This window comes from Hyla sarda, chromosome 1 (assembly GCF_029499605.1).
Source record: "Hyla sarda isolate aHylSar1 chromosome 1, aHylSar1.hap1, whole genome shotgun sequence".
NCBI classification, from domain to species: Eukaryota; Metazoa; Chordata; class Amphibia; order Anura; family Hylidae; genus Hyla; species Hyla sarda.
Window position 1 is genome coordinate 512,307,910 of NC_079189.1, and position 15,400 is coordinate 512,323,309.

General features: G+C 43.8%; 1 protein-coding gene across 5 annotated transcripts in view; it reads left to right on the plus strand.

Annotated features, from left to right (window-relative positions):
* SKIC3 (SKI3 subunit of superkiller complex) overlaps positions 1-15,400 on the plus strand; it is a 187,803-nt gene that overhangs the window by 120,614 nt on the left and 51,789 nt on the right. For all 5 annotated transcript variants that reach the window (XM_056537805.1, XM_056537815.1, XM_056537796.1 and 2 more), the window contains 4 exons: positions 398-619; positions 8,412-8,484; positions 12,905-12,958; positions 13,046-13,157. In XM_056537805.1, coding sequence (XP_056393780.1) covers positions 398-619; positions 8,412-8,484; positions 12,905-12,958; positions 13,046-13,157 — 461 coding nt within the window. The remainder of the gene's footprint in view (positions 1-397; positions 620-8,411; positions 8,485-12,904; positions 12,959-13,045; positions 13,158-15,400) is intronic.

Sequence of the window (15,400 nt, forward strand, 5' to 3'; positions counted from 1 at the left end):
ATAGAGTACACACAGTATGAGCAGTTCATATAGAGTACACACAGTATGAGCAGTTCATATAGAGCACACACAGTATGAGCAGTACATATAGAGTACAGAATATATAGAAAATGATAAAGCCCTGGTTTCAGGGTGGTGATTTCATATTTTAATACCACATTTCACAGTTTTTGCATTTTAAGCTATTTGAAGCTTTTTTCAGAAGCTGACCAGTTATTCACAAATATGCATTCACATCAGCTGATGTTTAGCTAAGTAACTACTGCATCTGATGTCATGAGCTAATTTTTATTAGGGATTTTCCCTTATGATTACTTAATTCATTTGTTCACAGTAATTGTCTTGTTTAGCAAACTATCACGTTTTTATATATTGTTTTCTTCTTGTGTATTTACAGCTCTGTATTAAAAGAACCCAGCATTGAAAGTCTGCTTGCTCTTTGTGCTTTGGGTCTGGCTAAACGTGATGTTACTCTGGCAACTGCTGCTGTAAATGAGCTTCTCAAACATGTTAAAATTGATGATAATGTCTATGAGAGGTACCTTATTACATCAGCCATATTTGCTTTACAAGGAAGAAATGTTGCTGTGCAGAGACAGGCCTGCAAAGCTGTACACAGGTTAGTGCACTCTTCTGTGTTGCAGCAGCCTACAGTATAAAAAGCTGTCCTACAAATGGGCAATGCTCAATAATCCTGTATCATAACCAACAGTACTTACTGCGGTTAACTTACAGATTCCAATGTCCATTTGTTCAGACTTTTTAGTATCAAAACCGCTTGAAATAAATAGTTGACAAAGGTAAAATGCACCACTTACCCCTGCAGTGGCCTTTGCAAGGCCAATCGTAATGCACCACACTCTGCGCTTGATGACTCCATTCTAGCTGCGAAAGTCCTACTGTTTCTGGGTCACTTGCCCATAATGATAGAATGCAGTCTCGCCACTCAAGCCGGCTGTGCATGCATGCGTGCAAAGTGGTGAAGATCCCTTGGCAAAGGACAGAGGTGCTTGAGGAAACAAGATTGAAAAGGACAGTGATAGCATCCTGGTTGTAATCCAAAGCAGGCTAATTGATTGACAAGGCTCAGTAAGAAGCAGCTCTGTTGCAGTGCAATATTTAAGACTAACAAGTTTATGCATAAAGATGGTATGATCTAGGTCACAAACAGGCTGGACACGTTTCAGGAGCCCCTTAGGTCCTTTCTTCATCAGCAAAATAATACAACTTATTTCTCTGTTATTCCTCCTAGAACATTAGGGGGAAAAAATATGACAGTACCCGGAGATTGCACCTGCCTAATTGGGACAGGAAAAACACTGAGAGTTTAAAACCCCACCCCTTCCTCTCCATTCCCTGTGTTTTTCCTGTCCCGAGTAGGGAAGGAATCTCTGAGAGTGCAGGAGCGCTCTTCTGCTAAAAGGTTCGGGGCGGCCCCATAGGATACCTCTGTTACGCGGGCGGCCACCCGACACAAGTTCAGACGTCTTCTCCGTTCAGTCTCCCCTTGCGGCACCCAGGCGGGCTTATGCAGGGGAGATGTGATAGGGGCCGGATCACGGTCCTCGGGTCCTGCCTTCCGGTCCCTCGCTGTCTAACAAGCGGCTGCATCGCAAACCGGAGGACTCTATGGTAGGAACGTCACTTCCGGTGACGTAGGAGTCCTCCGGAGCGTGCTTCCGGCCTTGTGTATGGCGTCTGACGTCACACCTGGCTGGAGAAGAGGCAGGGATTTCAAAATCCCCATGAATTTAAGCAACAAGGAAACCACAGAGGGCGCTTACTCCAGAGGAGTAAGCTCTATAGGATTACTCCCCTACCGCAGCCGCTTACGCCGCAGAGACAGTTGCTACGTCCTATTACCCACCACAGATTATCTTGTAAGTACTCCTAAAGCTGGTGTTTTATTTGGCGTTCATCATGATAGATTTCAAGCCTCTATGCCCGTTCCCTTGAAGGTGCTATTTTTCTCAGCTGAAGCAATTTCTGCTGCTACAGTCTTCCACGATGTCTACACCGGTCAAGGCCACTGAGGTTGAACCCGTGCAGATCCAAGTAACCGTGAGTAATGAGGGCCTATAGGGTTTACACCCTGGCCTATCTTCAGTATTACTGTCTGATCCTTTCCTCCCTTTATTTTTTAGGGAGAAAAGGATACTCCTTTGATTTCCGTAAAGACTAAATCTAAATTAAGAAAATGTGTAATCTGTAATAAGGAGCCTCAGGTGTCTTAAAAAAAATTGCTATGTAAAAAATGTCTTGCCAATTTAGTCTCGGAGGAAACTCCTGATATTATGAAAGATATTAGATCTATGATTCAGTCTGAAATCCAGGCTTCTAAATCCTCTTCTTCAAGTCAGGCGGTCCCGTCTGGATCTCAAAAGATCCAATCACGAACTAAAATGATCTCTTTCTCTGACTCTGATGATAATACATCTAATCAGGATATGGAGGAGGGTGAATGTGTAGACAGCCCACAAGAAGAAGAGGATACGGGTTTAAAAAAATTTCTGTTTAATCCGGAGGACATTGAGGAGCTTATTAAAGCGGTTAGAGACACCCTTATGCTTGAGGAGGTACAAGAGGTTAAAACCATTCAGGATGAACTATTTGGAGGTCTAGGTGACCGTAAATCTCCCTCCTTCCCTGTTCATCCGAACATTCATAAGATCATTAATGAGGAATGGGCTAGACCAGATAAGGGGTCTTTTATTCCTAAGGGCATTAAGAGACGTTATCCCTTCGCGGAGACTGACTCAACTAACTGGGACACTATTCCAAAAGTCGACGCTCCCATAGCCAAGGTGGCCAAAAATACCTCCTTGCCATTTGAAGACTCCTCTCAGTTTAAGGATCCAATGGACCGGAAAACCGAGAATCTCTTAAAGAAATCTTGGGAGGCAGCAGCTACGTTGCTTAGACCTAATGTAGCTGCTACTTGTGTAGCTAGAACCTTGGGTGTATGGATTGACCAACTTCAGCTACACCTACAGGGCGATACCCCTAAAGAGGATATAATTGCAAGTCTCCCTATACTTAAAATGGCTACCAATTTTCTCGCAGATGCATCTGCAGAATCTGTCAGATTATCTGCCTGCACTGCCGTCCTGTCAAATATTTCAAGAAGGGTGCTCTGGTTAAAATCCAAAACAAATTAGCCTTCCTTCCTTTTTATGGACAATTTGTTTTTGGAGATGACTTAGATAATATCCTGGCTAAGGCCTCGGACAATAAAAAAGGCTTTCCCAAAGACAGTGCTCAACCTAGAAAGACCCCCTTTTGCCTCCTTTCTAAAACTAATCAGCCCTACAGAGGTAAGGGCAAAACAGGGCATTGGTCCTATAGGAAAGGAGGTAGAGGGAGAGGCTTCTTGTTTAACCCCAACCAGTCTAGCGCTGGTGGGGGTAAACAATGACGCCATTCTGGTATGGGCGAGATTGTCAGCTTTCGCCCACATTTGGGAATCATCGATTCCCAACCCTTGGATAGTCAACATAATCCAAGAGGGTTACAGGGTAGAGTTCTCTCTCCCTCCCCCAAGATTTGTGGTAACCAAATCCCCAGGTTCCCTAGCCCTAATCATTCAGGGGGTCCAGAATCAATTGAGTTTAGGGGCGGTCATAGACGTCCCAAAAAAACAGAGAGGTTTAGGTAATTATTCCCATCTGTTTCTAATCAAGAAACCAAATGGGAAATTCAGGACTATCATCAACCTGAAACCCTTAAACAGATTAGTTATATATAGGAAATTCAGGATGGAGACAGTGAGGTCAGCCATTCATCTCATAAAAGACAATGCAGTAATGGCCACAATAGATCTCAGGGACACGTATTACCACCTCCCTATCTAAGATTCGCCGTCCAGTGGGACGGAAGAGTCCGCCATTTTCAATTTGTTTGTCTGCCCTTCGGGCTCTCCTCGGCCCCCCGCATTTTCACAAAAGTGATAGCGGAGGTGGTGGCAGTTCTCAGAAAGGAGAAAATTCTGGTAATACCTTATTTGGACGACATGTTGATTGTGGCGGACTCTGTTCTTTACCTAAAAGAACAGATAAAAAGAACGGCTAAGGTCCTTCGGGATATCGGCTGGATCTTGAACCTGGACAAATCCGACTTGCTACCAAGTCGCAGGAAGGTCTTTTTAGGAATCCTCTTGGATTCAGTAGCCCAACAGACCTCTCTTCCCAGAGAGAAGATCCAAAAGATACAGGATCAGATTCATCAATTTCTTACTCTCAAAAGTTGTACCCTAAGATTTGCCATGTCGATCCTAGGATTGTTAACATCTTCAATCCCGGCGGTGGCTTGGGCTCAGTACCACTCCAGACCCCTTCAGAAGTGGATTCTAGGGGTATGGGACAAAAAGCAAACCTCCTTAGACAAAAAATTTCCTCTTCCATTAGAGTTAAAAACCCAGGTAAGATGGTGGCTTTCCCTCCAAAATCTTGTAAGGGGTGTACACTGGCATCAAACAGACCCCAGGATTATTACCACGGATGCCAGCACTCAGGGCTGGAGAGCCCACTCAGAAAGCTTTCGGTACAAGGGAGATGGAGTCCCGCCCTAGCTAACAGGTCAGGGAATCTGAAAGAGTTGTTAGCCATCTGGATGGCTCTACAGGACTTGGAACTTTATTGCAAGGACAAACACGTCCTCATTTACTCAGACAACACAACCGCAGTGGCGTTCATTCGTCATCAAGGGGGGCCTCGCCACTCAGCCCTACAATCAATCTCAGGTCAAATATTCTGTTGGGCAGAACAGAATGTACTCTCCATCTCAGCAGTTCATCTCAGGGGGATATGGAACATCAGAGCAATCGAAGTCGAAACTTTATAGATCAGGGGGAATGAACGCTAGCCGACTGGGCATTTTCGTCAATAGCCAACACCTGGGGTCTACCCCAGATAGACTTGTTTGCCTCCATAAAAAATCGCAAAGTGAGCGAATTCTTCTCTCTGAATCCCAGAGACTCTCCAGTGGCAGTGGATGCTCTAGTTCAGGAATGGTCTTTTAGCCTGGGATATGCCTTCCCTCCAATAGTCCTAATACCCAGAGTGCTACACAAGCTGATGATCCACTCTTGTACGTTAATCCTCATCACCCCCTTTTGGCCCAAAAGAATTTGGTTTCCTCTTCTAAAGTCCATGAGTGTGGAAGATCCAATAAGGTTTCCTCGTCCAGATCTACTAACCCAAGGTCCAGTCCAGTACAGTCAGGTTCATACCCTCAGCTTAGCGGCCTGAAAACTGAGAAGTTCCTACTAGAACGAAAGGGTTTCTCTGAAAGAGTAATCAACACCCTACTAGCCAGTCGCAAGTCTTCCACCTGTAAGAGCTATTCTAAGGTTTGGAAAAAATACATTTCCTGGTGTGGGTCTTCTTTTTCACTTGAATCCCTTAACATTCCTCTGATACTTAATTTTCTGCAAGATGGATTTAACTTAGGTCTTTCTCCAAACACTTTAAAGGGGCAGATTTCAGCCTTCAGTGCTCTTTTCCAAGTGAAACTAGATGATTGTTGGGTGTCTAGGTTTATTAAAGCCTCTGAGAAACTTAGGCCTAAAATTACAAATCTCTACCCTCCGTGGGACCTTAATGTAGTCCTTGAGGCCCTTACCGAAGCTCCCTTTGAGACAATATTTTTGGTAGCAATAACATCTGCACGTAGAGTCAGTGAGATTCAGGCTCTCTCTACGTTACAGCCTTTTTTTTACAGTCAGAGAAGATAGAATTATTCTCAAATTAGACCCTAATTTTGTACCAAAAGTATTTTCATCTTTTCATAGATCCCAGAATATTGTTATTCCTTCTTTCTGCTCAGCTCCTAAAAATGATCAAGAAAGATCATTCAACTGTTTAGATGTAAGGAGAGCAGTATTACAGTATGTCGAGTCCTCCCGTCCCTGGAGGAAAGACAAAAACCTTTTTCTCCAGTTTGCAGGTCCTAACAAAGGGAAAAAGGCTTCCAAGAGTTCTATTGCGAGATGTATCTGTATGGCCATCTCAGGCACCTATTCGTCAAAGGGAAAAAATCCCCCTCTTGAATTAAAGGCTCATTCTACCCGTGCAGTCTCTTCTTCATGGGCAGAGAGAGCATCTGCTTCTGTGGAGCAGATTTGTCGTGCAGCCACTTGGAAAAATTTACATACGTTTTCCAAACATTATAGATTAGATGTTCTGTCTAATCAGGACATGGCATTCGGACGCAATGTCTTGAGTGCTGTGGTCCCTCCCTGAATACTATTCTTTGGTATTATCTCCGGGTGCTGTCATGGAGACGACTTGGGAAATGGTGAATTATACTCAACGATAATTGTATTTCCTGGAAGTCTCCATGACAGCACCCATAATACCCACCCTTTGGTTTTTCTTTCTGGTTTGGTCATTTGGTGATCACTTTTCCTTTCTACTCGGTGTTCTTTATAATACACTGGGAATGGAGAGGAAGGGGTGGGGTTTTAAACTCTCAGTGTTTTTCCTGTCCCAATTAGGCAGGTGCAATCTCCGAGTGCTGTCATGGAGACTTCCAGGAAATACAATTATCGGTGAGTATAATTCACCATATATATTAAAAACTGGGTGTTACCATTCGTTTGTAAATTTTAACACAAATTTCTACGAGGAATAACCGAGTAAGGCGGAGTTCACAGAGCATTATTGCCATGTGTCCCAGCTATTACTATGCATTTTCAACACTTTTGTTAACACTTTTCCAAAGGGTCAAACAATTGTATATTTATCATATCCATGATTATTTTATGGTGAATACAAAATACCGATACAGGTCAGAACAGCTGACAGATCCCTGTTTCTAAAAGGATTCTGGGGGAGATTTATGAAAACCTGTCCAGAGGAAAAGTTGCTGAGTTGCCCATAGCAACCAATCAGATCGCTTCATTCCTTTTTAACAAGGCCTCTGCAGAATGAAAGAAGCAATCTGATTGGTTGCTATGGGCAACTCAGCAAATTCTCCTCTGGACAGGTTTTGATCAATCTCCCCTTCTGTCTTTTTAATGAATCTTTTAGTTTTAAAATAACTTTAGAATGTTTTACATTGTTTTCTGGAAGACAGTAATGGACATGCTTAGAAAGGATCTGTGCTTGTCTTGGGGCTATATGGCTATGTTGTGAGATTACCATAACACTGTGGCTAGCTTTTTGTGAACTGGAATTCCCGTTTGAGTTTCCTTCTTTGCCTACAAATCCCACAATTCCATTTTCCTCCCTCCCACACATCAGCCTCCCCACCCATTGAAACATAAATGAGCTGCATCCATTCAAAAGACCTGTGGTTTTCAATCAGGGTGCCTACAGCTGTTGCATTAGTTGCAGATTGATCTCTCTCTCACCAAGCGATCCCTCCACCCATTGAAGCAAACAGGCTCCCTGTCATCAGCTGACTAGTGATGTCAGGTCTCGGCCGCATTGCAAACTAGGAAAAATCTGAGACAACAGTAATTTTGTATGCTGTTAAAAAATAAATATTGGGGGGAAAATCACAGAAGAATTGTGAGAAAACCGTCACACACAGGTAAATACACTATATTATGGACTACACTAACTTTACAGCCCCTGTAGCATTGTCAAATAAAAATAAAAAAAATCCTGGAATACCCCTTTAAAGAAGACAAGAAGTGGCATATATTTGTACTGTATTTGTATCTGTTGAAGAAAAATCTTCCATTTTTGTTAACTAGATGTAAACGTGTAGCATAAATATGTCGTAACTTTTTGACATCTCTCATAAACATTTAGTCGCTAGGTACAGTCACATCACAATTTGCTGATAATACATTGGAATACCATCCAAAAGGTATTTCGACATACTGTACTGCGGTGTACCTATTGACAATAATAGACCAGACGTAGCCTGCTAGTGACTACATTTGGTCTGTTGTACAACCTTATACGTGTATTTTTTTTTTTTTAGGACACTAGCGTGGTAGATTGCACTTTTGTGTCCTGAAAATAAAAAGTATACTGGTGGAAAACAGACCAAAAGTAGCCAATAGTAGAATAGGTTTTGTTTATCTAAGCCTGTGGGTACACTGTGGACACAACATGGTATGCGGCAGAATATTTTTTTGAACGAAATACAGATGGGAGCCTTGAAATGTGACGTGAATGGGGCCTGTGTTTGTGGGATAATTTGGGATATATGTTATAGTTTATATTAAAAACAGTGAAAAAAGAGAGTTGTAATAGTGCATAATGCTATCTGCATTGTTCAATATAAAATGTATTGAATGTAAAATGTACTGTTTTTTTTTTTTTTTTTTTGTATTAATAATATCCTACTGTATGTATCTCCAATCTTACATTCTTCAAAGAAAATGAAATAGCCTTGTGCATGTCTTGGGTCGGCCATGTAATCTCCATTCTTTTGTTTTTTTGTTTTCTTTTATTTAGCCATCCAGGGAATCCTGCATTGTGGTCTCTCTTATCTAGGATTGTGCCTCAGTATGCTCCCAGAAATGCCAGGGTAAGGGGGATTTCATCAGCTTTTATTTTATTTTTTTAACTCTGTAGGATTTTAATTTGTTAAAGCTAATGTGCTGCAAAACTGAATTTTCATTAAAAGGTAGCTGTCCCCCTCTTGTTATGGATACTTAGCTTCAGAAGAACCCGGCTCACGGTGCTGATCTACCAGACAGGTAAGTGGACTTGAAAGAGGAGTTATTAACCAGAATGCAACGCGTTTCACTGCGCATGCGCTGCTTCCTCAGGCCTGAGGAAGCTGCGCAGCGAAACGTGTTGCATTCTGGTTAATAAATCCTCTTTCAAGTCCACTTACCTGTCTGGTCGATCAGCGCAGTGAGCCTGGTTCTTCTGAAGCCAAGTACCGTATATCCCGGCGTATAAGACGACTTTTTAACCCCGAATTTTCTTCTGAAAAGTCGGGGGTCGTCTTATACGCCGGGTATTGAGGTCCGGGATAGGAAAACTTCTGATTATCTGCCCGGGCCGGCTCCCGTGTGTGGCTGGAGGCGGGGGCCGGCCAGAGCAAGTAAAAACTAATACTGTATACTAAAAACCAGGGGTCCTCCAGCTGTTGTGAAACTACAACTCCCAGCACGGCAAAGGCTGTCCGGGCATGCTGGGAGTTGTAGTTTTACAACAGCTGGAGGCCCCTTGGTTTTTAGTATACAGTATTAGTTTTTACTTGCTCTGGCCGGCCCCCGCCTGCAGCCACACATGGGAGCCGGCCCGGGCAGATAATCATAGGTATTCCTATGCTGGACATCCCTGTGTCCTGAAAAATCTTTTCGGACATAAGGATGTCTGCCGGTCACTTACCATTCCCTGGCGGCGCGTGTCCTCCTGCGATCCTCCTACGGTCCTCCTGCGGTCCGGTCCTCCGTCTCTGTTTGTACGCACGGGACGTCAGTGATGTCCCGTCCCTACAACCATAGAGGCAGATGAGCACAGGACCAGGGGGACCTCAGGAGGAAGCGCACCGACCGGGGCCTGGTGAGTGACCGGCCGTGCTATCGTAAGTGATCACTGCTCCCCGGTCCCGACACCTACTGCTATGGTCCATAGACCATAGCAGTAGATGGTGACCCGGGCCGGAGGAGATCGGAACACTGTGGGGGCAGACCAGTACAGACATACAGCCTGCAGCCATACACTGTATATGGCTGGAAGCTGTATGTCTGTTGGGGGGAGCTGCCAATCTAATGTGGGGGGAGCTGCCTACTATTGTGGGGGAACTGCTGACCTAATGTTGGGGGAGCTGCCTACAAATGTGGGGGGAGCTGCCTACTATTGTGGGGGAACTGCCTACTATTGTGGGGGAATTGCCTACAAATGTGGGGGGAGCTGCCTACTATTGTGGGGGAACTGCTGACCAAATGTTGGGGGAGCTGCCTACAAATGTGGGGGGAGCTGCCTACTATTGTGAGGGAACTGCTACTAATGTGGGGGAACTGCTACTAATGTGGGGGAGCTGCCTACTAATGTGGGGTAACTCCCGACCTAATGTGGGGTAACTCCCGACCTAATGTGGGGTAACTCCCGACCTAATGTGGGGTAACTGCCGACCTAATGTGGGGGAACTGCCGACCTAATGTGGGGGAACTGCCGACCTAATGTGGGCGAACTGACGATCTAATGTGGGGGAGCTGGCAATCTAATGTGGGGGAACTGACAACCTAATGTGGGGGAACTGACAACTTAATGTGGGGGGAACTATACTGCCTACCTAATGTGGGGGAACATGATGTCTACCTAATGTGGGGGGGACTACAAGGTACCGTACATCGCGTTAGGAGCGGTAGTCTTATATGGCGAGTGTATCCCAAACTCTATATTTTAACTGTAATAGTTGGGGGTCGTCTTATACGCCAAGTCGTCTTATACGCCGGCATATACGGTATTCATTGCCGTATATGTTCCGGAGGGCAGCAGACGACCTATTCTATATGCCTACTCCATTGTTGTGTATGTGATTACACAACCGCCCAGGGTGAGCAGTTCATTTATATTTTAATCTCGCTTTCTAGGTCCAAACGATATTATTCTATGGAGCGCTTACTTCCTTGACCCTCTTGTTATGTCTGGCTTTAGTAAACCGAACGTAGCCTACTAGTGACTATATTTGGTCTGCTGTACAACCTTAAGCCCTTTTTGGTTCTTTTTTAGTACACTAGTGTGGTAGATTGTGCTTTCGTGTCTTGAAAAAAAAGTATACTGGCATAAAACAGACCAACATTAGTCACTAGTAGACTGTTTGGTCTACTCTGGTGGAAAATTATTATTATTTTTTTTTTATTTATTTATTTTTTTTATCAACTGGTACCAGGAAGTTAACCAGATTTGTAAATGACTTCTATTAAAAAATATTTACCCTTCCAGTACTTTTTAGCAGATGTGTGCTACAGAGGAAATTCTTTTCTTTTTGAATTTCTTATTTGTCTTGTTCACAGTGCTCTCTGCTGACACCTCTGTCCGTGTCAGGAACTGTCCAGAGCAGCATAGGTTTGCAATGGGGATTTTCTCCTGCTCTGGACAGTTCCTGATACAGGCATCAGGTGTCAGCAGAGAGCACTGTGAACAAGACAAAAAAGAAATTCAAAAAGATAAGAATTTCCTCTGTAGCATACAGTTGCTATAAATTACTGGAAGGGTAAAGATTTTTTAATAGAAGGAATTTACAAATCTGTTTAACTTTCTGGCACCAGTTGATTTAATACATAGTATGCGGCAGAATATCTTTTTGACATAATCTTTTTGGCAATTAGATGTGTCTGTGCTACAAATGTCACACTATATAGAGACAAGTCTTATTGGCAAGGTTCATTGCAATACTCATAATGGGGGAGATGTATCAAAACCTCTGTAGAGGAAAAGTTGACCAGTTGCCCATAGCAACCAATCAGATCGCTTCTTTCAATTTTCAGAGGTCTTTTCAAAAATGAAAGAAGCTATGTGATTGGTTGCTACAGGCAACTGGTCAACTTTTGCTCTGCACAGGTTTTGATACATCTCCTCCAATATCTTTATGAATAATAATATTCATAAACCAGATGATAATGATAACCTACAAGGAGCACTAAAAACCGTGATTGCCCATTTATAGTGATGACTGTTATGTGTAGTATTATGTTTTTTTTTATTTATAAATAAGATAAGTAATATTGCTTGATCTTTGGAATGCTTTTCATGTTCCTAATAATAGAGTTTAAAAATCAGAAGACTTTACTAAACCCCCGTTTTTATTACATCCTTGCGCAGCTTTTTGGTCTTGCTGAAGACTTGGGAATCTCATTGAGACAGGTGTCTTTTATACAGGCAACAAGCGGAGATTAGGAGCACTCTCTTTGAAAATGCTCTTAATCTTTGATAGTTACCTGTACAAAAGAAACCTGGGAGCCAGAAATTAATAGGGGATCAAATACTTATTTGAATGAGTAAAACGCAAATCAATTCATAACTTATTTGAAATGTGTTTTCTGGATTTTTTATTGGTATTCTGTCTCTTACTGTTCAAATAAACCTATCGTTAAAATTAGAGACTGATCATTTATTTGCCAGTAGGCAATTTCTTTTTTTTACTGTTTGTGAGCCACCGCCGGGTGCCTTTACCATTCCAGATAGGTCCGAGGGGTCCTGTTCTAAAAATCTTGGCCCTCATTTATCATTGGAAACCCGACAGTTTTTGTCGTTTTTTTTTTTTTTTGGCGCAAGATGTCTGCGACAAGGCGCAGACATCGTGCGACAAACTGCTACAAGCCTTTCCTACGAACCCGACTCGGGGATTTTGAAAGCCTAAAAGGGGCGTTTCCCGACCAAAACCTTGGTTTCCCACTGATTTATTAAGAAACCCGACCCGAATTTTAGGGTTTCAGTGTCCTTTTTTTCCCACTGCTTCAAGCAGTGGGAAAAAGTGTTTGCCATTTCCCTAATTTTTGGACTGCGCCCAAAAAAATCCGACTGCGACAACACTTGCGACAAATTAATAAATTGATAGGGAAAAAGATGGTCGGGTTAAAAGCCCCCCCAAAAAAAACAACCCGACTTTTTTGATAAATGAGGGCCATTGTTGGAACTTACAACTAACATATCTTTTTCTTGTGGATATGTGATGACTGTCTGAGATGGAACACCCCTGTAAGGGACTCAGTTCTACATCATGCTTGGAGCTGCGGACATGCCCAGATAGCGGATAGGGCAATGTCTCCCAACCAGGGTGCCTTCAGCTGTTTCAAAACTACAACTCCCAGCAAGCTCTAGTCATTAAGACTAGTGACAAACATATGGTTCCCCCCCTCAAAGAATTTTAGGAAGAAAGTGAGGAGTTGTCATTATATTGTAACTAAAATATTTACTTTGCGATACTGTTCTTTTTTCAATACCTTTGTTAAACTAAGCTGCTTCCTAATGATATCTATTGTGTATAGGGTGGAGCAGCTGCTGGCATTGTTGCACATTCGCTTAACCTGAATCAAGCAAAGGTAAGGGCCAGTGTTTGTTTTATTAGGAGTTTTTGATTCATTAATCTGCAAACAAAAATTAACATACCCCAATGTTTTTCTCCTTAGACATCTCTATTGTTCACAGGGATGAATGAATTAGCCTCTGGGTGTCTAGCATCTGAAGACAAAAAGCAGAATGCTCTGAAAACATTGCAAAGAGCTGCACATTTATTTCCAGGTATTTAGAATCTTTAAAGGGGTTCTCCCCGGTGCTATCACGCCCCCTCCCGTAGGCTTGCATTGCGGGGCGGAGCGTGATGGCATACGCCGGCGCAGGCGTGACGTCACACGCCGCCCGCCCTGTAGTCGCCCGTAATCATACCCGGAGCGAACACGCTGCGGGGACTGATTACAAACGGGGTGCCGCGTGCATGATCCCGGGGGTCCACAGCGGCGGGGCTCCCGCGATCAGACATCTTATCCCCTATCCTTTGGATAGGGGATAAGATGTTTAAGCACCGGAGAACCCCTTTAATGTCGTTAATCTTCAATTTGTATGTTTTGTTGTATTTGATACGTAGAACCACATATCTAAGCCTATGATAAAGAAAAATGCTACAGAAAAAAAGTTGTATTAAACCTATTCCATCGATCTCTATTATAGTGAACCTCCAGGGAATAGTTAGTACCATCAGCTTTAGAATTATGTCAATAATGTCACATTTCTTTTGTCAAAATAAGTACAAAAATTGAAGTGGCAGGTTAACGCTGATGTAATGTTTGCTATTTTCCATGGCCCAGCACACCTCTAAAGGATATGGGAAGATACCATTTACTAAGTGCTTGTATCTTCTATTACATCTGCATTGCACGATGTGCCTTTATTGTACATTAGGTTACCAGTGATTTTCCTAGAATAGACTGCCAAATAAGTGGGATTGCTGTAAAATCTCCTAATGCTTTTACCAGAGCAGAAGCTTAGGCAATGTGGCTGCCTCCTCATAATAATGTACAACAATAAAATCAAAACATTCACAATCAGAAAATAAAAACAGATTAGAAAGAAAAAAATATGTCTTAGTTCAGTTTGATACATTAGTGCCCTCTTGTGTACATTAAGGGGAAGCACATGAGCTATGCAGTGCATGGTTCACAACACCATCTCATAGTTATATATTCTTTTTAGAAACAAAAGTGCACTTAAAAGTTTACTTTCTAGATGTTCTTTTACATACAATATATTTTTAAAAGCTGCTAATAAGTCTTTCTCGGGCACTCTTCGTTGGGGGACACCGATACTGATGGGTATATGCTCTTGCCACTAGGAGGCGCTGACACTAGGAAAAAAAAAAAGTTGGCTCCTCCCTGGCAGGATATAACTGCCCACTGGAAGTAAGGTAATCCGTTTTAGCTAGTGTCAGCAGGAGGCAAGACACAGGTCTGGGAGCTCCCCAGACCTGGTCTTTTTTTTAAAATTATTTTCTAGTAAGGGCTGTTTATTTGTTTTTTTTTCTCCCTTTTTGTTTCCCTCTTTCTGGTGGGGGTTCAGGAGCATGACGCTACCTGTTCACCCATATGCGACAAAGGGGCACGGAACATAAAGAGTATGGGCCGTCAACCCCTTATCGCCAACGGCCTGCGCCTGGAGGTTGTACCCTGGGTCGTCCGAGTCCCCCGCATGCCCCTGCTCACCCCGTTATCTTAGCCTGGTATGATGCAGCGTGGCCATAAGCTGGTTGAAGACGCCTGAGGTGAGTATAGAGGATGGCGTCAGCAGGTGAGTATGCCCCCCCCCCCCCCTTCCTCTTCCATTCTTTGTTCTGGAGGACAGCCGCTGGCCCTTTGCAGCGGCTCCCTCCACAGGTGTATTCAACTGGAGGGAGTTCAGGTGGTTATGGCGGCGGGTGGCTCCGCCCTTCTCCCCCTCAGCTAGTGCATTAACCGGGAGGCCAGGCAGCGCCTCCTCTCCAGGTGCGCACGCTGTATGGATCATTCTTATGACCGGCGTGTACTTACCCGCGGCCGTTATTCTGTGCGCCTCCAGCCGCGCCTAGCTCCGCCCCTCCACCATTGCAGAGGTCGGCAGCGCTCCATAGAGCGGTACTGCTGGCCTCCCTAAGCGCAGCCTGGCGGGAGCTCTTCCAGCCGGCCCACTCTTCTGGCCTCTGAGCTATGCGGCTGCTTACCAGGCGCTTCTACAGCACGCTGCTCCAAGCCATCACCGCTCCTAAGGCTGCCTGCATGCGTGCTGCTCATGGTGCGGGCGTCCTAGCCCCTCTCCCTTAAGGGTTTATACGGACACTTACAGCACGGGGCACCTTGCTCCCCACGCTCCCTTCCTGCCATGTTCAGTACAATCACACACACACACAAAAAAAAAAAGTGCTCACTCTGACCATTTGGTGTTGCTTGCCGCCCTCCTGTGGTCATTGATTGAATTGTATTTCCATTTCTTCTTGTGGAGTCTTGACGTCCAATAGC